We start from the raw sequence: 26,590 nt of genomic DNA, 5'->3' as shown, positions 1-26,590 counted from the left end.
CTGTACCTAAATTACACTGTGTGCCATCATGTTCTCCTATATCACAGAGGAAGGAGAGTGATGGCATCCGCTTGGTGTCAGACCACACAGACTGTAGAAACAGATTTTCCTGGAGATTGCTTAATGGAGCACAGGTTCAGATACAAGTAGGTTGGGTAAGATCAACTGTGGACATGGGTATGAGGTTCTTGTAATAGAATGCACAGTGTCATATACTCGGAAGAGAGAGAACAAATCAAGTCTTAGCTCAGCCAGTTGTCATCCTTCCTACGCCCACCATCAAAAAACCACTGACGATGTATGAATTTGTCCATCGTGTGATCCAATGTGTGTCTTCCCTACCGGATTTGTATGATTTTTTTTAACCTGTGCTTTGGTCCTTTTTATTGCTTTTACCGCTGGTGTCCCTGATTTCCCTTGAATTTCTTGTCTTGTCTCACCCATTTTATATATTTTGTGCAAAGGGCAAACAGTGGAGCAGTATTAATGAAAAAATTTGGAAGGGATGTGGCAAACAGTGCGTGGAACATATTCGAAACAGCACACACAACTGTCATAAAATAGTGTAGGAATAGTAAGTTGTATATTTGAATCTTGTATCTGTTTGAACGACTTCAGTGTGAAGGAAGGCAAACATGTGCCTGTGACAGAAAAAAGGGTGAAACATCTAAATACACATGTTGTTATATAAGGTTAAGAGTTTTTTTCATTCTTCATTTCCTTCAGCGACATTGCCGGCTCTCTTTCCCCCTGGAGGAGGCTGTGTAGAGCCGGCAGAGAGCGAACACTGGTCTCAAGACGTGGATGGCAACTTGCTCATTTTCTTTTATTTAAGAATAATTACCCGACTTCTCTGGAGATTCGGCACTGTGCGCAGATCTCATGCGTTTGAGATCTTCACGTCTTGCCGACTGTGCTGTTAATGTTGTTGGCTTCTTTTTAGGCATGATGTAGCCTGTTTTTTCCCCCAATAAAACAGGAGAAAAGGAGACCTACACTAAATCATCTTGGATACAGAGTATATGTGCGAGGGGAAAAACAACGGGACTACCGAAGTAGAACAAGGACCAACTGAACTGAGCAAATAGGTTCCTTCGAAATGTCATGCCCCTAGCTGCTTCTTAGATCAAGGAGTTACAAGAACAGACACACAAACCTGTGTCTCATTTTATAGTGGTAGAGTTACACACAATTTCAGCTCTTGATTGTTGCTGCTGCTCTGGATCTACAAACACATCATGTGTCAACCAAATTAGCTGTAGAGTTGACACACTAAGAGATCATCTCAGTTGAGATGGCAGAAAATAATAATAAATAAATATATTGTTTTACTGTATTTTCAACTACCTGTCCAATATTTTCTTTCCACAGCTGAAGCATTTTTTGAAGCAGGTGATTTGGGTTGATGGAGGCTGAATTCACTGCTGAGAAAAACATACAAAGCTTTGAGCGGAGGCACTAAATGCATCATAGTTTCTCTTTTTCTTTAATCTTTTATGCACAATAACACTTTCAAGGTCAAATAAACAGCTGCTTTTGAGTGGTCATTGTATGTGTTTAGGTATCTGATGAATAGACATTCTACTTTGCTGAGACAGCAACAAATCAGAGATCACCATTTTCCCTTTCCTTGCTCCCAAATGAGACATCTAATTCATCCAAAGTAGGCTCATAACATAAGCTGCCTGAGAGTTAGTAGATGATGCCGGTTGAATTGAATAGTATTACGTGCTTTACCTCTTATTTGACATTTTTCATAATTTTCTTCTGCTTCAGATCCGGCCATATGTAGGCTGTCTGGTTCAGTACCTACCCCTGCTCTGGAAGCAATCTGAAGAACACAACATGCTTCGGTGTGCCATACTGACTACACTCATCCACCTAGTACAGGTATGGTACATGTTTGTCTCAAAGTTGTTTTTAGAGACTGGTTTCTTTTTACATTGTTGCCTTTACAGTGATAGTATAGACAGAAAAGGTGGGAAGAGAAAGCAGGTTGTGACACCTAACACCGGCCGGGAGTCAAACCTTAGATGTTGCGGTTATGAGGTATTCGCCTTAACAATTAGGCTACAGCAGCACCCCTGTTTCCTTGTTAAAGACGGCATATGCTTAGTGTTGATGTGAACCATCACGTTGAACTAGCTTTTAGCTCACAAATTCACATGAGTGTAACAGGCTGTAGATTATGCCGAAGTGAAGTTGGCGAACTACACCATCCACTGAAAAAAGCATAAGCAGGAAATTAGACCTGCAGATGGGGCAGTGTCTGCAGGCAAGACAGGAACAGCAGCTGCACTTCTGACACTTGCACTACCTGCGGACAACGAGCGTTACAGCTGTAGTTTTGTCTTGCCTCTGTTGTCTTTCTGTGTCTGTTTCACACTTAATACCTGTACCACCTGCTGGCTAGAATAAGATAAGTCATTGCGTCACTATAAATAAATAGAAGTGCCATTCAGTTAGTGGCTGCAAAACACCCAAAGTGTTGATAAATGTGTTTTCTTTCTAGTCTTCTGTGAAGGGTGCACAGTGTTGAGCTTTACTTGACTATGTTATACAAGAGCACTGTTGAGCAGCTGAAGCCTTGGTGTTTGTCGGTGGCAGTCTTTTCATATGTTGCTGTTAACTAGAAGTTTAATTCCTGAATGAGCTGCCTTACCAAAAGCACTACTGTGATGATTTTGATCCAGAGCACAAATTTGGCTGGCTCCTTCTGCTCTTGCAGCCAGCCAGACAGCTCTTGTGTCTCTTCCAGGATCACAAGAAAGGAGCCCATTAACAAAATTATTGGAATTATAATAAGCAAAGCGCTAACAAAAAGCTATTTCCAAGAATAATACTGACGGTTAACTTAATCAGTGGTTCTTAGATAGCTATTTTCATTCAAAGTTTATTATGTTCATTGTTCATTTTGAGTGGAATTACCAGGTTCTGCAGTGTGACAGGTGGTACTGTTGAGTGGATCTGGCTACAAGTGTGATTTTACTTGTCTGGCCACATGTCGCTGAGGCTGAGTTCCAAAATGTCTGCTAGGGAGACCTGGGTCAGGCGCATTTACCAAAACAGACGAATTTGTGTGTGTGCGTGTGCGTGTGTGTGTGTGTTTTTTTTATCTTTCCCTCACCTGCGAAAAATTTTAAATAACCTGGAGAGGAGATCAGTTCGTCTTTCCTGCTCTATATTTCTCAGAATCACTTGCTCACACAATTACATATGGTTGAATCCTCAGATTATAATGTCAAATGTTTTTTTTCTTTTTTTTTTTTTTTTTTTTTTTTTTTTTTTTGCTTTTAGCAGTTTGAAGATTCAGTTGTGTTCGTGTAGCAGCTTGTGCAATATTTTATTTTCAGCCATTTGCCTCAATATCAATCAGGTTTATCACTAACTGAATATAGGAAGAAAATGGTCGAAGACGGGCGCTCCATTCCCCACAGCATTGATACAGCCTGCAGTAAGAATGCACCCCTGTTTGAACGCAGCTAAATTACTTCACAGTCGGAGATGAAACGCTCAGTAATAGACATAGTCCCTTTGAGAGAGTAACATAAGTACACATATGGAAAACTGCATGAGGCACCGAGGGTGTGCAGCTGAAGGGGTTTGGATAGTCAACCGTGTTGCCATATACTAACGGAAATTTTAATATATACTGCACAATATAATGCTGATGGTAAAGAAAGAAAAAAGTATAGTTGGTTTTCTTGAGTTCACTTCTTGATTTAGCTTGGTTTGCTTCTACCATACCCTCTAACATTGTGTATGCAGTTGACTACAAAGCAGTGGATTTACCTTTCATGTATGTACCGGTTTAGGGGTGATACCTTTATTTATCCCCCCACTCTACGCACAAATAATCACTGTTACCTAGTTTAAAAAGTTGAATTAAAGGATGCAAAAGCCGGTGAGGACCAAAATAAACGAAGCAGAAACTCAAACTGAACTGTTTTTTGTTGTGGTTTTAATGCAAACTGCAATGCACACAACGCAAACGACGCCCAGGCAGACTTGATGTATTGCTAAATGCTTATTGTCCAGAGTGCCAGAATTTGGGACGCGTGACAACTATCAACCATGCTTGATCTAATGGGCGGTTTTTCGGAGCTCAGGGACAGCGGGGCACTGACCTTCTCTCGGCAGGCTGGAGATGAGACCTTGCCAAATGTGTGTTTTGACTATTTGATTTAAGTCCATCTGGAACAGGCATGAACCAGTCTGTGTCAAGCTGTGAATGATCAGGCAGCATTAACTCAACTCTTAAGCTCACAAGAGCTGAGCATATTGGCCTGCTTGTTTTCAAACTTGTATATAAATTCTGCTTGCAATACACTAGTTACTTGTTGCTTGTGATGGGGAGATAGGGTCGAGCCAAGTGGGAATTATGCTTGGCTCTCTCTCTCTCTTTTACTCTTTTACTAAGTAGATGCAGGAGGGAGCGTGTTTAGACCAAATAATGTCATGCCATAAGTGAAGCAATGTTGACAGTTCTGAAACACTACTTCGAATCATCTGGGCCATCAGACAGATTAGTTCCTCCAAAACTACCCCCCCACACACACACACACACACACACACACACACACACACACTGTCTTCTCCTTGTTAGCCTCTCTCACATTCTCTTGTGAGTGTTTTCTGTGAATATACAAAGTGACTGAGAAAAACTTGAAGTGATGGGGTGCTTTGAAAGGGCAGGGTGTCAGACAGCAGTTAAGTTTTCATCCATCGACAGACAAGCGTTTGAGGGTATGTGTGAAGAAGATGGAAGTGATGTTCCAAGGGGAAAAGATATTTCAGAGGGCATAATTCATAAACTAGGCTAAACATGGTTGTCAGTGCTACATTTGGAAAGTGCTTGTGTTCATGTGTGTATCAAAAATATTTGTGGATGAAAAAAAATATGTGTGATTTCAAGCTTTTTGTGTGTGTACTTTGCCTGTGTTGTCAGTAACTGTGCTGACAGTTTTACTCCGGGGAAGGTTATCCATTGCCTTTTATGAAGTACACTCTAAACTTTGCATACTTTTTTTTTGTGGGATCTCAATCGTGTTGGGTGATCTAGGACATTCCAGATTATATGATAATGAAAGTAATTTCAAAATATGTTGCAAAACCAAGCACAAGATTGGAAAATGAATAATGGTTGCACATTTAATCGTTCCTTTAATTATGCTATAACACTTATACTTTGAGCGTTGCAAGGTGGGAGTTGATCTAGAGCCAAGCCCAGCTGACATTGGGCAAGAAGTGTGGTACACCCTGGTCAGGTCACCAGTTGCTGACGCATAGAACAAAACAACCATTCATGCTCACATTCACACCTGAGGGCAATTTAGAGTCGCCAGTTAACCTAACCTGCATGTCTTTGGATTGTTAGAGGAAACCCACTCAGGCACATGTTGAAGATGCAAACTCCACACAGAGAGGCCCGTCTCTCTGTGAGGCAACAGTGCTAACATCAAACTGCTGCCCGCTGATCAGTCTATAAACACAGTGGCTAATTCCCTTATAGTGTATATATAATCATATATATATATTTTTTTTTTAATCACTGTTGAAATTTATAGGTAAAAATAACATACCAGTTTTCAAAATGGCTTGAAAAATGTAAGATCTCTTCTTCTTGCTCTTTTGTAAATTATTATCATAAATGAAGCTTTGATAGTCTATACTTTATGTAGTCAAATGGATACAGTCTTTGTGGTGATGTCATGATGAAACTGATGGAGCTAACTGACACAGTTATCTATCTGTATATCCATGACACAAAATACTAGTTGATCATAGATTATTCCAAAGTGCTGTGACATCTAATAATCAGTTACAGCTGAGTTTCCATTAAGGTGTGGTGGTGGTGAGTAGACAGATTTTATTTTGGCTTTCAGCCTCAACATAATAGACCAGTGTAGTAAAATCCAACACAGTGTTTGATGTGATGTGTTTTCAGAACTGGTTTGGTTTTTAAGTCTTCAGCTGTGTTCCCAGCAGCAATGTTCTCATCCGTGGTCCTCCTCGAGTTAAAAACCACGTGGTATTGTCGAGGTCAAGGTGACACACTGCTCAGCTGCTCATTCCCCTTCTCCATCTCACGGTGAAGGCACACATTCATGTCCACTGAGTGTTCATGTGTTAACAAAGCGGTTTGTGCATCAGACTATTAGGAGCAATTTTTCCCAAAGGAAAATTCTGTCATTTGCTACTTAGCCCCGTGTCACCTGAAAGGCTGTTAAAATGTGTATGACCCACAGATGGACAGTGAGTTGGCTCCTGCAGCAAGACCTTAGCTTTGTTCTCAACCAGCTGAAGTAAATGGGCCCCCACTGTGGACAGTAAAAAGAACATTAAAAATCCCTTAACAACTCTTGCACTTTTAGGCAAATATTTTGCAGTCAAACACAAGTCGTTAGATTACAAAAAGCCACTGTTCATGACACCTTCTTGTTATTGAAAGTGGGAACAATTGGGCAGAGCCTGCAGTGAGCTGGCTCTCCTACATGCATCTTATCTACTGTAAGAACAAGGCATCCTCTTGCAACAGTTGTGGAGCATGGGGACAGTGTGCTCACTCAGCAATACAAAGTGTGTATGGAAAGGGTCAGCAATGGCATTTTGGGTGATCATTTAGAGCACACACATGTGGTCTTTCAGCCACTTGTCTGCATTCTTTGTCAGGTTTTCCTAAATCTGCATTGACTTTCTGCATCTGTGTGTTTCTCACAGGGCCTGGGGGCAGAGAGTAAGAACCTGTACCCTTTCCTTCTTCCCGTCATCCAGCTGAGCACTGACGTTTCCCAGCCACCACACGTGTATTTGCTGGAGGACGGACTGGAGCTTTGGTATGGTCCACACTTGTACATACAGTGCACTAGAATTTATAGACAAAAAAAACATAACAGAACCAAGGAAGAAATTTATGAAGGACTTAGTGATCTCATTTCCACCCTCGCTCTTCAGAGCACACTCGCACTACACACCCCTACACACCCCTACACATGCATACTTTGACTCTTTTCTCTGTTGCTCAATGCACTCAGTCTGTTTTTGTCATATTAGTCATCAGCCTCATTTACTGACTCACGTTGAGTGTATATATACATATATGGATAAAATGTAAACACTTACAACGCGGATAAGCAGTCGTAAGTAGGCTGACCATGACATCTTGTTTGAATTGACTTTTTCTCAGGCAACCACTCTAGGTGGGTGATGAAGCTGATGATAGTTTATGTGGCTCACAATCCTGCCTTTATGTTGTTGCTTTGGGCACATGCCATCTCAAGAATCTGCTGCACAACAGTATGCTCACTTTTGCGTATCCACAGCGCCCACAAAGAGGGTTGCTTCAGTTGAATAGAATTTGCTGGGGTTACCTTTTGTTCCGCTCCAATCGTCTCTTTGCTTTTTAACTCCCCTCTTAATCTCTTCTTTTTCTGTCTGTCCCTGTGGAGAGGCGCACTGTTCAGCATGCCGTGTGTGCTTGTAGCACAAAGCCAGTCTTATGTCTCTGTCCTGTCGTTTATCCTGTCTGATAATCAGCTGTGCCCTAAATATTTGTTTGCTTTGTTTACAAAGTCAGTGTCATTTCCTCTTGCTTTTATCAGCTTGTTTTCCTCTCTGTATCTCTCTCAGTATCTGTGCATCTTGTCCTTTTTTTCCTATTAGTTTGTGTGAGTCAAATCTGTTCTTCATGTCTCATCTTTTTGATTAGTTGCAGGTGAAATCCACCAGTCTCTTTGATCATTGAGTGTTTTCCTATAGGCATTAAATGTAACATTTCAGAAAGGTTTACAAACATACACTTGAAGTAGTTAAGAGCATTTTCTTTTCTTTTTTTTTTAAGACTTCGATTGTGTTAGTTCAAGAACAGCAGCACAGTCAAACAACATTGTTACCAGGCACCCCGAAACCCAGCACATTCAGTAACAAAACATTATATAGTATAGATTATGGACATGGGGTTATTATATAGAACTGCATAATTTGTCTGTCTCCATGAATGGAAGAGTATACAGCAAAAGGAAGGGAAATGACATTTTAAACAGGAGGAACTGAGAAATACACCAACCACATTCTTTATTCCAATTAATATGTTATCCATTTTGTCCATCTTGCGATGTATAAATCTTATGTCGGTCTCAGTGTGAAACTCAGTCTCTCCATCTCTTTGATGATTTTACTGTAGGTGGATTGGTCTAGAACCATTTATGAGGGATTGCTCTTTTTGCTGCTAAAGTCAATAGTTTCAGCTTGGAGCATGTTCATAGATCTCAATGAATACATTACTTTGACACTCCGTTGCCTTATGACTAGAAACGAGGAAAGAGGCCTGGTGAATTCATGTCATCGGCATATTTATAATAAAGATATAAAGTTATATCTTTTTTGACTGATTATTTTGTATGCAAAATGTTAAAATATAAAAAGCTTATCATAGATTACAGAAACCTGTCTTGACGTAAAATTGCTCACTGAGCCTGTCCAAAAATCAGAGACTCTCCAAAAATCAGTTTACTTTTCTTTATTTCAGAACAAAATGTGTAAAACTGTCAACACTTTATCATTGATTGATCAACAAATTTATGTAACAGGTTTCTTTTCAGATTTGTCTTTACACTGAGAAAATCCCTGACGTTGCTTTCTTCTGCCTCCTCAATTTTCTTTTTTTCTTTTACACCCACTTCACCATGCTTTATTTTTTTTCCACCTTCGTGGTGCCCATTTTCTCTTCCTCCTTCTGTCTCTGTAATTTTTCCCGCCGCATTTCTCTTCCCATTTTCTTTTGCCACCTCTCATCTATGTGTTTAACTTCTACCATTGTCTGTTTTGTTCTCTCCTTTGCGCTCTCTCTCCTCTCCTTTCTTTTTACTTCCCCCTCTGCCTGCTCTCCTCCTTCCCTCCCGCTCATCATGCAGGTTGGTGACTTTGGAGAACAGCCCAGCCGTCACACCGGAGCTGCTTAGAATTTTCCAGAACATGTCAGCTTTGTGGGGTGAGCTCAATGAAATTTCTTTGTTTGTTTGTTTGTGTGTGTGTGTGTGTGTGTGTGTGTTTGTGAGGGTGTGTGCGTGTGTTTGTGAGTGTGTGTGTGTGTGTTTTGCATAACATATACACTGAATTTGTATATTATTAGGAAAGGAGGATAACATAAAGAATGATGCAACTATGATGCATTCTGCATAGTGTGATTAGCACGAGGTAAAATTATAGCTTCCTGTGTTATAGGAATATGTGTTTGACTTTTTGTGTGGTTTAGAAAAGAGACACAGAAATCATTTCACATCAATGCAGTCTGTGAGATGGAAAAAAGCTGCAAAATCTGAAAGAACAAACCATCAGTAAATGATCAAATACTTTCAAATCACAGAGAACCTGAGAGAATGAGGACAGAAAGTTGATGCAATCCATGGACATGGACTTAATTTTCATAGCTTTATCACTTTGGGCTATTGTAGCTTGTAAAGATCACAGTTGTGGGTTTGCGGTATCCTCAAGGCATTAGCCTCACTTCTTTTGGTCTGCAGGCTGCTGTGAGTGGTGGCAGAGTGAATAGAACTGGCTGGATGATTTATCACAGGCCTGGAGCACTGGGACACCTCACTTACTGTAGTGTGGAGAGGAAAGTGTGTGTCTGTGTGTGTGTGTGGCCTTTAGTGTGATGAGGAACAGTATTGATTTGGTGCTTCTGCACATAACGAGTGAGTCAGACTAATATGAACACTAGTGTAGCCTTATTGGCTTACTGGAGCGTTTGATCATTTATAGCGTGGATGAGGATCCATGGGACACAGAAGAGCAAAAGACTCAGGAAGACGGTCACGGATGGAAGAAATGGAGGAGGAAGGAATTAGAGAGGATCAAGAAAAGGGAGCGATGGGTGAAACATAACAAGGAGGTGGTGGGTGAAAATGAATGAAAAAGAAGTGATGGCAGGAAAGTTAATGAAGAAGAAGTGACATAAAAAGAAAGGTTATACATTGGAGGTGTGCTCTGAGGAGCTTGGACATGGATGAATGGAAAGATAAGAGAGGCCCTTTTTACTCTTATCTAGTTCTGAACAAAAAAGGTAAATGAAGGCGATGAACCAAAGCAGAAAAGGGGAAGCTTTTTTTCCTTCTGTTTTACAAAGCAGCACAACTAGTCGTTTGAAATTTTTGTTCAGTCACAGACAATTACACAGAACAACTACTGCATTCAAGAAGCCTTGCCACAAAGGTGTGAAAAATCCCAGAATAAGCAACCTTAAAAGAAATACTGAGCTTTTTAAATTAATTTTAAGGTTTGTGCTAAGGGGTTATCACACTGTGTATCCACACAACAGCAATGTTGAAACATTTACAGCATACAGTTTTCATTTGTTTGTTCAAACAAAGAACATGAACCTAGTAAGAAAAAAAAAAATTTGACAAATAAGACAAATGACATGTATAAAATCATAGAAGTCGCCTCCCCGTGGGACTGAGAGAACGTCAGTCCTGATTACCTCAGCGTGACTGATGAAGATCTGTCAAGTAATTAGTGCCCACTGATCAGCTGCCATGTAAGTGGCTTTAATGATGGATTGAAGGAGGGAAAAAGGGACATAAAATTGTCAAGAAGGTTTGATTATGAAGATCAGAAAAAGTGTAAAGCCGGATGGAGGGAAATGAAAGGTGACAATACACGGACAGAAAAGATGATGTAGGGTTAGAGGTTGACGGATGGAAGGGTGTACAGAAAAGATGAATTCAGTTGAAGGTTGTATGAGTATATGTAATAATGATAGAGATTTTGATAAGAGCTTGTAAATCTACCTGCGCTCATTGTCTGCAATATTCACCTCAGGTCTTACAGATATCTGCTCAAATTAGAGCTTTGTTGTTGTAATATGTCAGTGATCCAACATTGTGTTACAATTATCAGATTGTAAAAACAACTCTCAATTCTCAAACAAACAATTCCCTCTCATCAAACCTGGCAACATATTGCACTCCCCTCAGAAGATATCCTGTTGTGCCCACGTTCCATCTTGGGTGAGATAACATATTGGGAATTTGTGACTTGATTTTGCTTGCTGCTATTATCATTTTCTGTGTTTACTACGGAGACTTCTTACCTTTTTCAATATTTGGCTCAGTGGAGAAGAGTGCTGCTTTTCTCTGGCTATGATGGACACATTAAAGCAAAGAAAAGGAAAAAGCTTTCACACCTCTCCAGATACAAGCTAACAGCATTCCATTAGTAAAGTACAAAATGGAAAATGCATAGTGGAGGTATTTTGTCCCTTGTCCCAACCATTTTGCTTTAATGTGCAAGTCACATTTGTATATTCATGAGAAAAAATTGAGCTCAGTTCAAGCAAGTTTCACTGCAGTTCCTTCCAGTGCTTGCAATATCTCAACCACTATGTACACACACATCAGCACGCTCTGATGCTGCACTTACATCATGCTTATTTACTGTAGTACCGTTTGTCAATGTCTGCTTCTACTTCTGTGACTTCTTATTTGATTAAAAGTTAAGTTTCAAAGTTCATTCCTGACCTCCCAAACAGAAGTTGAGAAAAACAATCTGAGCACTGGATCTATTTAATAGATGCTCTGGAGCCTTTGATCACCTTTGAACCAATCTGGGATTGTCTTCTCAGCTGCTGTTTCCAGCATCAAGAATGATCTTCGAACCTTTGTGAATAGAGTTCAGACTGACTTTCATCTCCACTTGAATGAACCCAAACCCTTGTTCTCCCCTCCAGAGAAACTCTGTAGGACTGTGGGGGCATGCTTTTGTTTTTCACTATCATAACAGCTTTTTTTTAATTATTATCCCTTATTTTAACATAATCCTTTGCTGTCAGGAAATGTTTTTACCTTCGTAGCATTTATGAGTTCCAACATTTGCATGTGTGCAGCTATTTTTGTTGTTCATAGGCTATGCTTGTTTCCATGTTGATTACTGGAATAACCCGGTCCACAAGACTTTAAAATTACAACCACTTGTCAGCACTTAGTACTCTCTCCACCCTTTGTTCCCTCTTCCTGTGTCTCTGTCCCTCTTATGATGAAAAACACATATTTTTTCCTCAAGGTTTGCATTAGCACATTTAAAGCACATTAATGGCATTTTATGTAATTATGTTGTCAGCACAAGTCTTAGAGGGGAATTTCAAAGCAGTTGTGATGAAAGATGATAGCTCAGGTGTGGTCACAGGTCAGAACAAATTAGCACAGTTTTAAATACATTTGTCCTTTTAACACTGAACATGAAAATAAGTGGAGGAACATTTTCCATTCAACACTCATGCATTTATTTACATGTACTGATGAAAATTTTTATAGTGGAAATTCAGTTGGCTTTTGTTTTGGGTTTTTTTAGGCGAACTTTAGTCAGTCATCATCTTTGGCAGGTTTTCGCCAGAACATCCGGTTGTTCATTTATTTAGTCCATGGAGAGCAGTGGAGGGATGTGGGCCATTGAGAGAGTCTGGCTCGACATGGTGTTGCAGCTTGCCAGGTATGTGGCCTGGCCTGCCTGATAAAGAGCCTTGCTCCATCATTGCTAAACTGGAGCAACAAATTCCCTAATTATAATGTCAAGAGCCTTGCATCGGCTAAATTCTGAGACTACGCTCTGTATCACTGTCACCACTCTCTGAACTAAGACACATTTCAGCTGCGCTTACCAGTGATGATGGAGAGTAAGCAGGGAAGTTTTGTCTTTGTTGGCATTATACCAACTAGTGTGAGCAAGTGATAGAACCATGCCATTTTATTTTACTTTCCTGTTTTTCTGAATGTCTAGAAACACTTATTGCTGTTTTACTGTCACAGGCATTATGGCTACTGAACTGCTACAGGGCCTCAATCTGAAACAGATGGAGGAAATAATGAGTTTCCTTGAAAGAATAAAGAGTAGCAACAACTGGAGAATATCAGAAAACATGGAGGCTTCTTACTTAAGTATTCTTGTTCTTGTGAAACGAGAGGTCAGAAATAAAGGTCTGTCTCTATTAATACCCTTAAGGGCTACAGCTAATGATTATTTTCACCATCATTACCTGTAGAAGAGTCCGCAATCTCTTCAAATACTTTGTGTTGCACAACCAACAGTCCAAATTTCAAAGATAATTCATTTAGAGTGATATAACACAGAAAAATATCAATAAATCTTCACACTTAAGAAGCTGGAACCAATTATTTTTTGCAGAATTTTGTTGACAAATGACTAAATAGTTATCGTAATAGCTGGTGATTGATTTCTGACTTATCATTTCTGAAGTAATAGTTCGTCTCTTTGCATTTTAAGGTAAAGAAATTAGAACAGACAGTTTCAATGTGATGTTGCTAAAGTGGCTTCAAAGTAATAAATGAACAAAATTGGGAAGTGCAAAATATTACTTAATGAACATCTGATCAGTCAGCAGTTACTGGTGCAGCCAAAGATGTGTCAGACCATCCCCACAAGATCAATGACACTGTATTGAGAGAGGTTTCGGCCTCATCTGTTTCATGTGAAAGCTCGTTGCAGGAATCACTAACAATCCTCAGAATGTAGTCTCACAGTTAACTGCCCAGCTAATGTCCCCCATGGATCAATCCGGACATCCCCATCAGAGAACTTATTACCGGCTTCTCAACTTGAAGTAATGGCATTGATTACAGCTCTCGCACACATTGGACATATTTGGCCATATTTAGTCACACTTGACAGTATATATACAATATATATATATATATATATATATATATATATATATATATATATATATGTAGCAGTTTATTTATTTATTTATATATTTTCTTAAAGTTTGGTATTGTAATCTTCCATGATCCATTGATTCCAAATCTCTTCAGATTAATTTTTCCTGGATGCATTGCTGGGAGTTTTCTGCTTTCTCATCATGGCTGTCATCTCATACATGGAGGTGTCGTAGTAAAGTTGATTTTTGCCACTTCATTGAATTCCTTGCTGAGCTTTTCTCACTTCTCTCAAGCGTGATTACTCATCCCAGACTTACTCACTCAAGCACTAAAGGGAGTTGGCTTCTCATCTTGCAGCTGTAGCCGAGGCTGCTGTTGACCATGTTGTTTTTATGCTTTTCCTTTGTGTACACTAAAACTTGGCAAAAGTAAGCTGTCTCTGTTGCAGTACTTTTGCTCTCATAAGAAAGTTTTAAAGGAGTGCAGCAAGCAATGAACAGCACCTTACAATAAAACATGATGTGACTTATCTCTTACCGTTCTCCACTTTTCTTCATATTGGTTAAATTAAATAGAAATAAAAATAAGTCAATTTTTTTTTTTTTTTTTTTAGATTTATGCATTTATGCATTTTATGATTGTTCACCTCCATCATAGGGCTTTACTCAGCTCAGACATTATCTAGCTGGCTGGCTTGAATGACATTGTTAACCCCATCACGTACTGCAAAGCAAAAATTGGGTTGGGCGATGACCAAAATTTTAGTAGTGTCCCCAGCAACCATTAGAGGCACTTCAGGGGCCGTTATCACAGTCAGATGTGAGGCTCATTTTCCTGTTAATGTTGATAACTAAAGCGGATTTTGCAGTATATGCCCAGGGCTATAAAGGATGTACTGACTAAAGCTTAATCAGTGCTTTAGCAGCTGTTTTTGTGACTATTTGATTATAGCGAGTGTATGTGTATGTATGCGTGTAGAGGGGGCGATTGTTTCCTCTCTTGTTGTGGCTTTGTGAAAATTTCATTGCTTTTATAGTATTTTTAGTATTTTATTGATTTTGGCACAACAGGCTATTCTGTTTTAGACTAATATTCATTAGCATGTTTTAATATTTTGTCCATGGTCATTTGCATGCATGGGAGAACAAAATATTAGAATGCATTTCAATATAATTTAGTCCCATCCATACTTTAAAAAAAAAAATCTTTATTGGACTGAGCGTATATTTTAAATTGGTGGGAATGAGCAGGGTACTTAAATTCACTTCCAATAGCCAGGAACAGTGTTATTTTGTCAGGCTGTTTGTATTTGTATACGGACACTTCGGGTGCATCGGGTTCATTTGCAATAGCGAGGAGTGGGGTGGGGTATCTTATCAAGCCCAGGTCTCAGTGCTCTGAGCTGCCTGACCTACCTCCAGCCCAGAATGAGAATTCAATTCATTTTTTCCCTCCTTATATGAATACTTGTGCTTCTCCCTCTGCTATTCATACAAAACTGTCCTTCAGAGGATATTGCCACAGTATGTGCACAGCTTATCAGCAAGGCAAGTAATGACAGTGGTTGTGGTAGCAACATTATGGAGGGGCAGATCAGAAAGCGGTCAAAATCATGTATTTACCTCCCTTTTTGCCTCTGTAATAAAAGCTGGTACACCATGTGTAACTTCACTTGCAGATAAAAGATTAAGTAGCTTTGAGTGTAATCATATTGCCTTGCTCAGATGTGAAAAAATGATGACAATATTTCAACAGGAATAGACAACACAGTGTGTTCTCTAATCCACATTTGGATCAATTATAAAGAGGTGAAATATCAGAATCAGAGCTATACATTTTGTTTCATTTTTAATGACTTTCTGATTAAGAACTAATCATGAATTATGAAGCTTTGTCCAACAGTTGAGGATTTCAGTCACAATAGTGTAGTATTCCCCACTTTATTGACAGTTGTTAAACAAACACCACTTGTATATTGTTCTGTACGTGTGCTAGTAACCTTGAATCTTAGGAGTCTGTACTCTTTTTCATGGCATTTAACTGTTGAGATTTTGACACATGCCTTTGAGGTCAGTCGTTCCACATCTTTGTCTATGTTTGCAAATTAGAGTCTCTCTTTGTTTAAGAGTGAGTACCTTGTTTTCGTTGTGGTCTAGGTTTCTTTTCTACCTTGCTACACAGAAATCAGCTTGTACTTTTAAATATGGATGGACTAAAGGTCATAAGCCATTATATTCTATCATATTAGGGATGAAAGCCTGCAATATCTTTGTAGAAGGGAAAAAATAGAAACAGTAAGAAAAAGAAAAAAAAATGCAAGTAAAAAGCATGAAAATCATGAAAAAAAAAGTGAAATAATACACAGAAGACTCTCAAAACTAGGGCAGCACCAGCCCTGTAGCACACATGCGGGTGTAGCACGTAGTACTTGGCTTTGCCAACTGAGATAAACCAATGAACCAAAATAAAAGGTATTTATTTAACTTACTCTTCTAAACTATTTTTTATCCTCCTAGGAAATATCCAGGGTGGGAAAGCCATATATTCCTTTTAAAGGCACTATAGCTGGTGCAGTATAGTACATACAGACAGGGCTCTTCATCTTTTTCAGTAAGTTTCCACTTACACTACTGTCATCTCAGCTCAAAGAAATCATATTAGATGCTGATCAGCTTTCGCTGGAGGTTAGAAGGTACACAATGTAGATTATCGTGGATACTCATCAAAATATGAATGAGCTTCTCAGGTAACTCATATTGTAGCCACCTTCAATCAAAGCTCCGGTGTTTCCTACTGAGGGGATATAAGATGCTCCAAATATTTTAAAAAGTAATTAATGACAAATAACTGAACAATACAGCTCATTTGCTTCATGTTTGTCAAACAAATAACAGCCCTCACTGATTTAGGTCGTTTCAATGAAGGTTGATCACATGTTGCGATTGGCCACTGAGCCCAGTCCTGGCACATGCATGTAGCATGCTTTCCTGTGCACCCTGAATGACAGGCACACAGAGATGGCTGGTAAAGAGACTAAAGAGGTAAAAGCTTCATTAATGTTTCTGACGGTCCACTGGCCCACCATTGCAGCAGGATTTTTCCTGGTGCTACTGATGGAACAGTCCAACTATGGCAGATGGGTCCCTTGTCAACATGTTTGTTGGAGAGAGGTGCTGAGTGAATCAATGCATTGCATACAGCTTCAAAATGAAATACTTTGCCCATTTGAAATAGTAAAAAAAAAAAAAAAAAAATAGAAAATCAATGTGGTTTTGTAGAATTTGGTATTGTGAATTGTGGAATTTCAACTGTATTGGTACCAACTATCAAAATTCTGGTATTGTGACATCCCTGCACTCCAGTTGTTCCATTATGCTCCTCTCTAACTATGTTATATCGCCATTTCTTAAGGGTGTGTTCTTGTGTGTGGGTGTGTGTTTGTTTGTTTGAATAATTATACATGTGTGTAGCGTAGCACTGTGCGCAGGTATTGTGAAGCTAGTGGGAATTACTTTCAGTTGAAATTGATTTAATAATAATTGATGATGAATGTGTCGATAGAACGGAAAAAAACTCAGCCATTCACCTGCCTCATTTAGCTTTCTAGATCCCCTGAAGGGAAAAAAATGAATGGGACAAAACAAAAGAATTTCATTCCTTGTTAAATCAATTGAATACATGGAGTTTTTTCAGGCGCAACAGAAAAGGTTAAATGAGCCTGTAAATTCTTTGTTAACTTTAGCTGCAGTATTGAGGATGCACCTCAGTGATTTGTTTGAACTGATTTTCATCAGGTTCGAGGTAATTGCATATTTAAAAAATTGTCATTTTCTGCTCATAGGGAATGTTGTTTATTTTACAGTAAACCACTTAAAATGAGTGCAGCTTGGTAGATGCCTCTGGCAATATTAAGTGAGAGAGAAAAAATATATATGAACGCATTAGAGCTGCTGATTATCCAGGTTATAACAAAGTTTTAGGAGAAAAATTGCAATCATTCACTCACTAAATCGCTCACTCTTTACTCGTCACTCTTATTCACAGTTTACATATTTTCCCCTTAGTGTTCATCAGGAGTCATTTCAGTGTCTACAGACACAAGGAGGGACCATGATCATTCATTTACCTGCTCTGCAATACTGCAGACCTGTCGTCTTCTCCTTGTCCGATGAATCTGTGTGTCCTTGTTCACCAACTGTTAAGCAATCTGTTGCCTTAGCTTTATTCTTTAGGAAAATGAATGGCCTGTCCCAACCACAGGAAAGTGTTTGTTGTAGTGGAGCTCTCGTCTTTTTCCTGTCTGTTTCCCAATGATGCTCAACCTCTCTGTGCCAATGCTACAGTTAGTATACTGCGCAAAATGACAGTGGAAACAGCAGATCACTTGCCTTACTGCACATCTGATGTCCCTTTGACGTTTTTGACTATCAGTCTTTGTTGCTTCTGCTTATTCCTGTTTCTGCTTGTGTTTAGGGTAATGTAACTCCATACTGTGTTTGTAGTGTTGAATATTCAGGTTGGCTGATGTGCCGACTAAATAGGCCCCTGGAATACATTGTGTACCTGCAATGATAACAGATGGCAGCATACATTATCTTCATTACCTTACTGTGGCCGACAGATAGCTGGAGAAAACATATTGCATACATCAACATTAATTTCACCTGTATAAACCAGTGCGGTCAGTCTGGACCTCCTTTATTACCACTAAGTAACAGTTGAAAAGAAAAAAAGAAAAGAATGACTGCACCCTCATTCAGACCCAAATAAAATGTTCTACACAATCAATTTTTCTGAATTTTAACCCGAATTAAATTAATATTTTACATATGCAAATATTTACATAGATTTACTATATTTTTTACCTTTTTTGTGCATGCGGGGGAGTAACTGATATTCTAGATGTTACAATTAGCTACCCTGTCAACCTGTATGAAGTAAATAATTATTCTACGTTTTTGAGTCAGCTACCCTGTCAGCCTGTGTTACTTTCAAACTTTTCATGCAGATGCTAGTCTCGGTGTATTTGTAGATGCTGTGTGGGTGACTGTTTGGGGGCAATAGTGTCAGTATGCAGGTGAGTGTGTGTACGTGTGAGTGTTTTTGCTCCTCTCTTCCCATCTTTCTGAGGAACTGAGGATTTTTCAGTCCTCTCTTTCTTCCTCACCTCTCCCCTGTCTGTGTGTTTATTGTGTAAGGGTTTCTACACGCAAAGGCTATTCAAGGTGTTATGGTCTGTTACCCTGCCAGCTTATATTACTGTCAAGTGTAAATCTTACCGTGTATATGTTAGCTGTAGTGTATAATTAGGCATTATTGATTTAAAACATTCCCACCCTTCTTCTACTGCCCTTTTCTTTGGGCCAGACCATAGCTCCTTGCTCTGTTTCCTCTACCCTTCTTTCATACTAAACTTTTACTGGGCTGCACCCATTATGTTTCTAGGAGGAAAAAAAGTCTGGGTTGTTTGCATTAATTTAAACCAACCACAGTCATCTTTGGTGGCGCTGGGCCAGGAATGCAGTGACAGCTCCCCTGTGAAATAGTGTCAGAGGGGAACTTGTTTTGGGGGAACATTTGCACTTGCTGAGGTGAGCATTGCCATTGAAATGGCTAATTCCCCGCATATAAAACACCTCAAAAAACAGCAAGGACATACGTATGTCGACTGTGATTGCATGCATCAAATCTTCATCAAAGCTTGCCATTTTCAGCAAGTAGGTCGATAACTTGAAGGTTGTTGTTGTTTCCTGTAGCAAAGGGAATTTTAAAAAACGGTTACAGACAGGGCAAGCGGAAAGTGGAGAGAAGGCTGCCTCAAATAGGCGCCCAATAAAGTGGGTATAAAGTCTGCCGATTGGGTAGGCTATGTACCCACTTTTGGGTATAAACATCTGGTGGCCATTAAGCGAGGCCATTAACAGTTAGAGTAATGGTACTACATTGACTCCAGTTCTCATATTCACAGGCCAAAAGTCAATTATTTTTCTGCAAATGGCCCAAAAAGTGATGCGTTTGTAGTGTTACCTTGAGGGCATTTGATTTTTCTTTCTTCAGCCATTACCGTAACTGTTGCCTCATGGTCAACTTTCTCAGAGTGAATTGTTTTGTCAAAGTTATACTTGCTGAGCTTGTTAGAACATAGCTCCTCTTTTATGATATTAAACTGTTCTGGCTTCTTTTGTTGCTCTTTTACAGCAGCCAGTGTCTGTACTGTTATCCCCAGGTTGTGGCTCTTTTCTTTTTTAATCCTGTTTGAATGTCGCCTCGTTTGTTATAACCTTTTCGCTCCTGCTGGTGTTTATTAACACACATTTTATAATGTAATCTGTAACACACCAAAATGTGAAACAATACTACACATACACTGCAAATACAGTAAATCCACATATCTATCCAGCACTGATCTGTGAGTCTTCACTGTATCTTGTGTTAATGTGAACTTAGACAGCATAGGTCAGACAAACATCAGAGACAAAGTAGAGCATATTTAATGCTGAGATAATGATGTTTCATAGGAAACAGCATGCTTAATAATTTAGATTCAGTTCTTGTTAAAGATCCTCACAACCTCTCTCATTAATGCTGCTAGATAAGCGACCACTTGATCTTTCTTCTAGGCACACAAAGCTATTGCCGCAATGTTCATATGTTGCATCATGGATATCTTGAACTGATGTGGTTAAAAAACCTGCACTACTTTTTTGCAAATCGCCATGTTAAGTCAGTTTCGTCTTTTCATCCTTCAGCGAGTAAGAGCACAACCAGATGGACTCAAATGCATGTTTTAAGAAACATGGGAAGTAGCTGTGCTCTGTGTGCTTGAATATTTCTTCTTGATAAGCTTTTGTTACACCAACATAGTCGTACATATCCAGTGAATGTATTGTCTCATCTTGTCTTCTTGAAAACCAAAAAGGATCCTGCACCTTTTTGGATAATTTATTTGTTTCAGATGCCTCATGGACAAGGTTTAGTTTGTTCTGCACCAATATTAAAGATCAATGGAAATAATGCCTGTTAAAAATATTCCTCCCCCATGGACTTGTGTTTTTTAAAGTTTCTTTTTTAATTAAGCTTTGAGTCACAGTGTACAGAATTTGTAATATTTCACAATCTTTAACCACATGCTGTAAACACTGAACATTTCCCTGAGTAAAACGTGTGTTTAATTATTATTCTGAGTGAACAAAGCTAGTAAGATGATCCATCCATTATGCAATGCAGTCACAGTGTGTTAGACAACTAAACAGTCTTGTCCGGCTGTATCATATATTTATAATTAAGTGCCTTTATCCTCCCTCTTTGCCTGCTTCTTCTGTTCCTTCTTGTATCAATCACGTAAACCCTCTAGTCCAGTTTGGTAAAGTGTAATATCTGATGCTTTGTTTCAGAGATGAGCTCCGAGAACCTGCGTACCTGCTTTCAGATTGTTAATGCCTACATATACTTGTCTGCCACAGAGTTCCTGCAGGTGAGACACTCAAACATGCTGTATTCCAAGTGAAATATAAATATACATACAATTATGTGCATTATGTTAACCTCATTCTGTATGGATTTGTGTATTTCCAGAGCTATGCAGAATCACTGTGTCGATCCTTCTGTGATTTGCTTAAAGACATTGCAAATGAGGGACAGGTCCAAGTGCTCAAGGTACTGTCACTATCTGCTTCACACACACACACACACCTACACACCTACCTATATTGCTATTGTTTATTCTTTTTCTCTTCTCAGGATTCACAGTGTTTGTTTGTTTTGGCTGTGTGGCCCGGTGAAGAGTAAGTGCACTGGAAGTGGCGTTAAATGCTGTTTACACTAGACAGTGCTGCTTGTGACTCGACACCAGATTGTAATGCAGGAGGATCCTTGACATTTTTATAGCTATTAAATTATTTGAGTTATGTGCCAACTTGTTTTCTCTGGCCAGCTACAGTTACAGTATATCAAAATAATGTACTTTACAGAGCGGCTAACAAGGGTGTTACCTGAGCTGATTGATCACGACTTTCTGAATGACAAGTGTCTGAATACTGACATCAGCCTTGGCCTTGCTGGATCTTAGAGTGTTTTTTTATACTGTTGACCCTTCTAGGTTTTGACCTAGTTTTCATCAATTATTGAAACAAACACACCATCATGTGTTTTGCATGTGTGATTGTTGTTTCAATAGGTGTGATGCATGATGGGTTAAAATGACGAGGACTATAAATTGTCATTTCTCTTATCCTGGTGTAGTCTGTGACTTATGCTTGGAATGTATGCGCGTATATGTCAGGGTGCATGTATGCCTCAGCATTTGTTGTCTTCACAGACGGGGGGGGGGGTATGTGTATGCGGAGTAGCTATGAGACCAGAGCTTTAGCTTGGTAAAGCACAGTGGAGTTACTGCACATCTGGCCCTTGCTAATCCTTTGTTCGGAGGAGAGGAGAGCAGGCAAACAATAAATCTGTCAGCCTACACAACCTGAACACACAACGGCTCGACGCATGTTGACACACTCAGAGCAGAGGGATCAGAGTAATCAGTGCACGTTTCTTTGAAAAGTTCATATGCATGCATCCTTGTAGAAACAGATGTGAGTATCTCACTGTCTCTGTGCTTCAGGCTTGGTCGCTAACCTTTAAGTTAAATATTCTCATTTGAGGTTTTAATTTGCCAAAATGTCATTTGTAATGTTACAAATGGTGCAGTCTGGATTTATATTGTAGTCTAAGGGAAGCCTAATGAGGATGTAAAAATTCTTTGAACAATAACACATGTTTTACTGAACATAATCTCATCTCTAAAATAGTTTCAGCTAGCATTATAACCTTCATGAATGTGGGATTTATCGCAGGGTTTGTTGTATTAGATTGCATCGGTTTAACCAAGTATAGCATATATAGTGGCGGCTAAGTGCATGTCCACATACAGTACTTTATGTATGAGCCCGGAGATGCACGCCCCACTGCTTCTGTCACTGTATCTTTTACTCTGAAGGTTTTCTTTAGTCACATTGTGGCTTTGTTTATTGGTTTTCTTTTTTTTGCTGGTCGGTGGAAGCTGTTGATTTTTTTTTATTCAAGTGTTTTCATTTTAGCTTTAATTCCTGAGAGAGCTCATTCAAATTTATTGGAAATTTAAAACCCAAGGGACTAACCTTGTATGCCACATACTGTAGGTCAGACCCTCAATTAAAAGGAGGATTTTCTGCACTCTTTTACTATCTCTCTAAAAAGAAGCTCTTACTAAGTCCTTTTTGCCTCTTTGTGCCTTCCACACATCGTCCTGTGTTTGACCCTTACTGTCTTTTTTCGCACTCTTTTTTTTTTTTTGCTTCCTTCCTGGTTCCCTCCCGAGTTCTCCCTACATGTTCCTCTTGCTTGTTTTTTGGACTTGCTACTGGTCCTTACTCCCCTCTCTTGAGTTGTGTCCCTCATCCTCCCTCACTCTTTCCCTCTCTGCAGGTGGTAGAGATAGCTCTAAAGGTTAGCCCCATACTGGGAGCCCACATGTTCCAGCCCCTGCTGCCAGCTGTCTTCAGAGGTATTGTGGACGGCGAGGTGAGTCTTTCATTTTGCACAGAACTGGCTTGGGATTATATAAATAAAAGGAGAAACTTATAAACATGTTATATCAGCTGTGGGGCATTTTTACTCCTCATCCTTACTCTGTTACTGATATGTAACTTTATTAAACCCTAAATTATTTCCTCCAAATGAGACTGTTCCTGCTGCTGTGTTTTCTTCCAGGTTGTCCTTTTCTGTCACATAAAATTAATTCTTATGGCGGCTATAGCGTGGCATTTATTGATCAACTCAGATAAAGGTCACAGTTTGCCTTTCCAGGATACTGCTGTGTCAGTGGGCTTCTTTTTTTTCTCCCTAATCATGCTTAATGACCTGTGCTTGTGCCTGTGCGTGGGTATATGTTTCTGCATCTGCGTGTCATTGTGCATTCATGATACGTGTGTGTGTGTTGCACAGAGATATCCCGTGGTGATGTCCACCTACCTAGGAATCATGGGCCGTGTCCTGCTCCAGAACTCCAGTTTCTTCTCCTCTTTGCTCACTCAAATGGCCTCCGAATGCAGCCAGGAGGTGAGGCTCGATGTCTAACCTTCAATTCTGTCTTCTCAGCACAGTCTCTTTGAATGTCTGTGAGAAACATAACTGCAAAGTGCCTGTTAAAAGAGAATCGTTCTGAATGAGGCTGAAAGTAATGAGCCAAGGAATTGCAAATGGTAACATTTTCAAGCACTAAAGTTTAGAATCGCCTCTCTTCACTGTGAAACTCCGGCACGGTTTTATTTGTGACCCAGAGCAAAATTAATTTAGCAGATTTTGACATTGCTGCCTTAATCTAAATAGATGAAAGGCCAGTGGTTGTCTCTCCATCATGCCAAAGTCTTCTTTTTTTAACGATAGAGGACAAGGTAGGGAGGTAAATGAGGCAGAACAAGCAGGGAAGGTCGGTTTTTCTGACTTTTATGACTTTAGAAAAACCATATTTTTAAACATTAAAATAAAATCCATTAGTATAGTGTATCTTGAGTTGTCAAACTCTGTTTATGCCATCGCTCTTGTCCATCTTTCAGGTGGACCAGTTGTTGGGCAGTGTGATAGAGATGTGGGTCGACCGCATGGACAACATCACTCAGCCTGAGAGGAGGAAGCTGTCGTCGCTGGCTCTGCTTTCCCTTCTACCATCTGACAACAGGTGAGAAACATTTATCATTCATTTATGAGCTGATGGGGCTTTGAGATGATGAAAGGTGGATAGCATCCACCTGTCATCCACCCCTGTCAGTCCAGCTGACATAAGAGGAATGTGAAGAGACACACTTGACGAATTATTTATTCATCTGTTGTTTAGCTTTATAGACTCTAGCTGCTGGTATTATCCTTCTCTGTGTGGTTTGTGATGTTGCATGTGTTGTCACTGACAACAGAGGATATTAGTTATTTTTATTTTTAATTTCTTTGAGAAATATAACAGATGTTTGCCCTACAGCCATAATATGCTCCACAAAATCAACAGCCAGTGTTGCATTAGCACCATATGAGGGGGGAGTGTCTCACAGTGACACAGCATAGACATACTGTATATGCACAGCACAAGAATGCACTGACAGGGTTTGTTTTTTCATGCTTTACAAGATGTATAGAGTGTTGTAAGAGAGACAACTTTATAGACAATTAGTGACATGCAGTTATACATACTACATACAAGCTCACGAATATGTTCTATGAGTTTATATTTTGTCTAATTTACCGCTTCTTGATGCCCCGTCTATAATGAGAGACATGCAGACTGAGGGCATGAATCTGTAAATCGGAGACTAAGGATTATGGTGCTGAAAGGCAAAACCATCTGAGCCAACATCTCTTACCACGTCAATGAAGAAGCAATCATGCACACAGACAAAAGACGAGTCCCCTTAGATCAAAAGTTTGGATGTTGTTCAGTGTCAGACTGGATGTTCTCTGCAATGCTAGAAAAGTTGCACCCAGAAAGTTCCTTTCACTACCAAAGATTCATGATACAGCGCTCGGCAGCACTGTCGGTTAAATCTAAGCTTGACAGTAACCAGAGAATAAAAGTGTTTACTGTGTACCCTCTGAATCTGCACATGGTGATGGTAGTGTGCAGATAAAGATAAAACCTGATGTATCTTTACTTACTGCTATGCAATCAAATTACTTGAGCTCAACCAACATGTTATAATTGAGAGAGTTGGAATATTGAATTTAATTTAAGATACAAAAAATGATTTTCTTGCCTGAGTCATTACACGTTGTTACCTACACCTGACTGTGATAGGTGTACAGGAAGGCAAAGTACCAAACATTTTTTTTTTTTTTTTTTATAAAAGAATTGTTTTTCACTTGCCATCAAAAGAATTTTCTCATTTCATTTTCTCAGTGGGACTTCTCTTGAAGTGGTTCAAAGGAGTCACTGTGGGTTTTAATGATAAACTTTACTTGTGATGTCCTATCTGACTGTATGGTGGTGCATGTTTTTATCAAGATTTTGCGAAGCGCTAGTATTCTATAATCCAGATATGGTAATCATACTTGAGATGTCGACAGGCATGAAATCCTTTGTTACACCCCCTTCCTTGGTCTGGAACAACAATTGATTATGACAGCCCTGGTTGGTTAAGTTCTGCATGACAAATCAACTTTCTCACATAATATCATAACAATAATTAGAGGAGGTCCATATCTTGTCCATAGCTGCCTTAATATATTATAACAGTTTTTTTTTTTCACTTTTAGTTGAGATTATGAGTAGCAAAAATACTGTGTTTTACTGGTATTGAGTAATGAACCTCAATCATTTAGCTGATGAATAATTTTTCGCCCTAATGACACATAATTTTAGAATAAAATGCTTTTTTGAAATAATTAGCAGTCATAATAAAAAAGTTAACTTTAACAAAGTTTTTTTTTGCAATTGTTTCGCAACACAAATGAGCTTTTATGTGTATCAGACAGAAGATAAGAGCTTGTTAGAGAACAATATAGCCTAAATAAAAGGGGTGGCCTGATGAGTGTGGCCTCTCACTCGATATTCTGTCATTATTTACAAACTTTGTTTGGCCATTATTATGTGGACATACAGTGGGTACGGAAAGTATTCAGACTCCTTTAAATTTTTCACTCTTTGTTTCATTGCAGCCATTTGCTAAAATCAAAAAAGTTCATTTTATTTCTCGTTAATGTACACTCAGCACCCCATCTTGACAGAATCGTAGAAATTTTTCCAAATTTATTAAAAAAGAAAAACTGAAATATCACATGGTCATAAGTATTCAGACCCTTTGCTCAGTATTGAGTAGAAGCACCCTTTTGAGCTAGTACAGCCATGAGTCTTCTTGGGAATGATGCAACAAGTTTTTCACACCTGGATTTGGGGATCCTCTGCC

The 26,590-nt window shown here is 39.3% G+C and overlaps 1 protein-coding gene across 1 annotated transcript in view; it reads left to right on the top strand.

The window, feature by feature from the left end:
• Nucleotides 1–26,590, top strand: part of ipo11 (importin 11) — a 114,885-nt gene that overhangs the window by 51,843 nt on the left and 36,452 nt on the right. Inside the window, exons 20-27 of the mRNA XM_023393535.2 lie at nucleotides 1,777–1,890; nucleotides 6,721–6,836; nucleotides 8,913–8,989; nucleotides 21,068–21,147; nucleotides 21,249–21,329; nucleotides 23,127–23,222; nucleotides 23,646–23,759; nucleotides 24,257–24,378. Of these exons, the coding sequence (XP_023249303.1) occupies nucleotides 1,777–1,890; nucleotides 6,721–6,836; nucleotides 8,913–8,989; nucleotides 21,068–21,147; nucleotides 21,249–21,329; nucleotides 23,127–23,222; nucleotides 23,646–23,759; nucleotides 24,257–24,378 (800 nt within the window). The remainder of the gene's footprint in view (nucleotides 1–1,776; nucleotides 1,891–6,720; nucleotides 6,837–8,912; nucleotides 8,990–21,067; nucleotides 21,148–21,248; nucleotides 21,330–23,126; nucleotides 23,223–23,645; nucleotides 23,760–24,256; nucleotides 24,379–26,590) is intronic.

Source organism: Seriola lalandi, unplaced genomic scaffold, assembly GCF_002814215.2.
Source record: "Seriola lalandi dorsalis isolate HSWRI2012SDOR001 ecotype SW California unplaced genomic scaffold, Sedor1 jcf7180002054938, whole genome shotgun sequence".
Classification (NCBI taxonomy): domain Eukaryota; kingdom Metazoa; phylum Chordata; class Actinopteri; order Carangiformes; family Carangidae; genus Seriola; species Seriola lalandi.
Note: the sequence above shows the minus strand (reverse complement) of the source record. Positions and strands in the feature narration are given on the sequence as shown.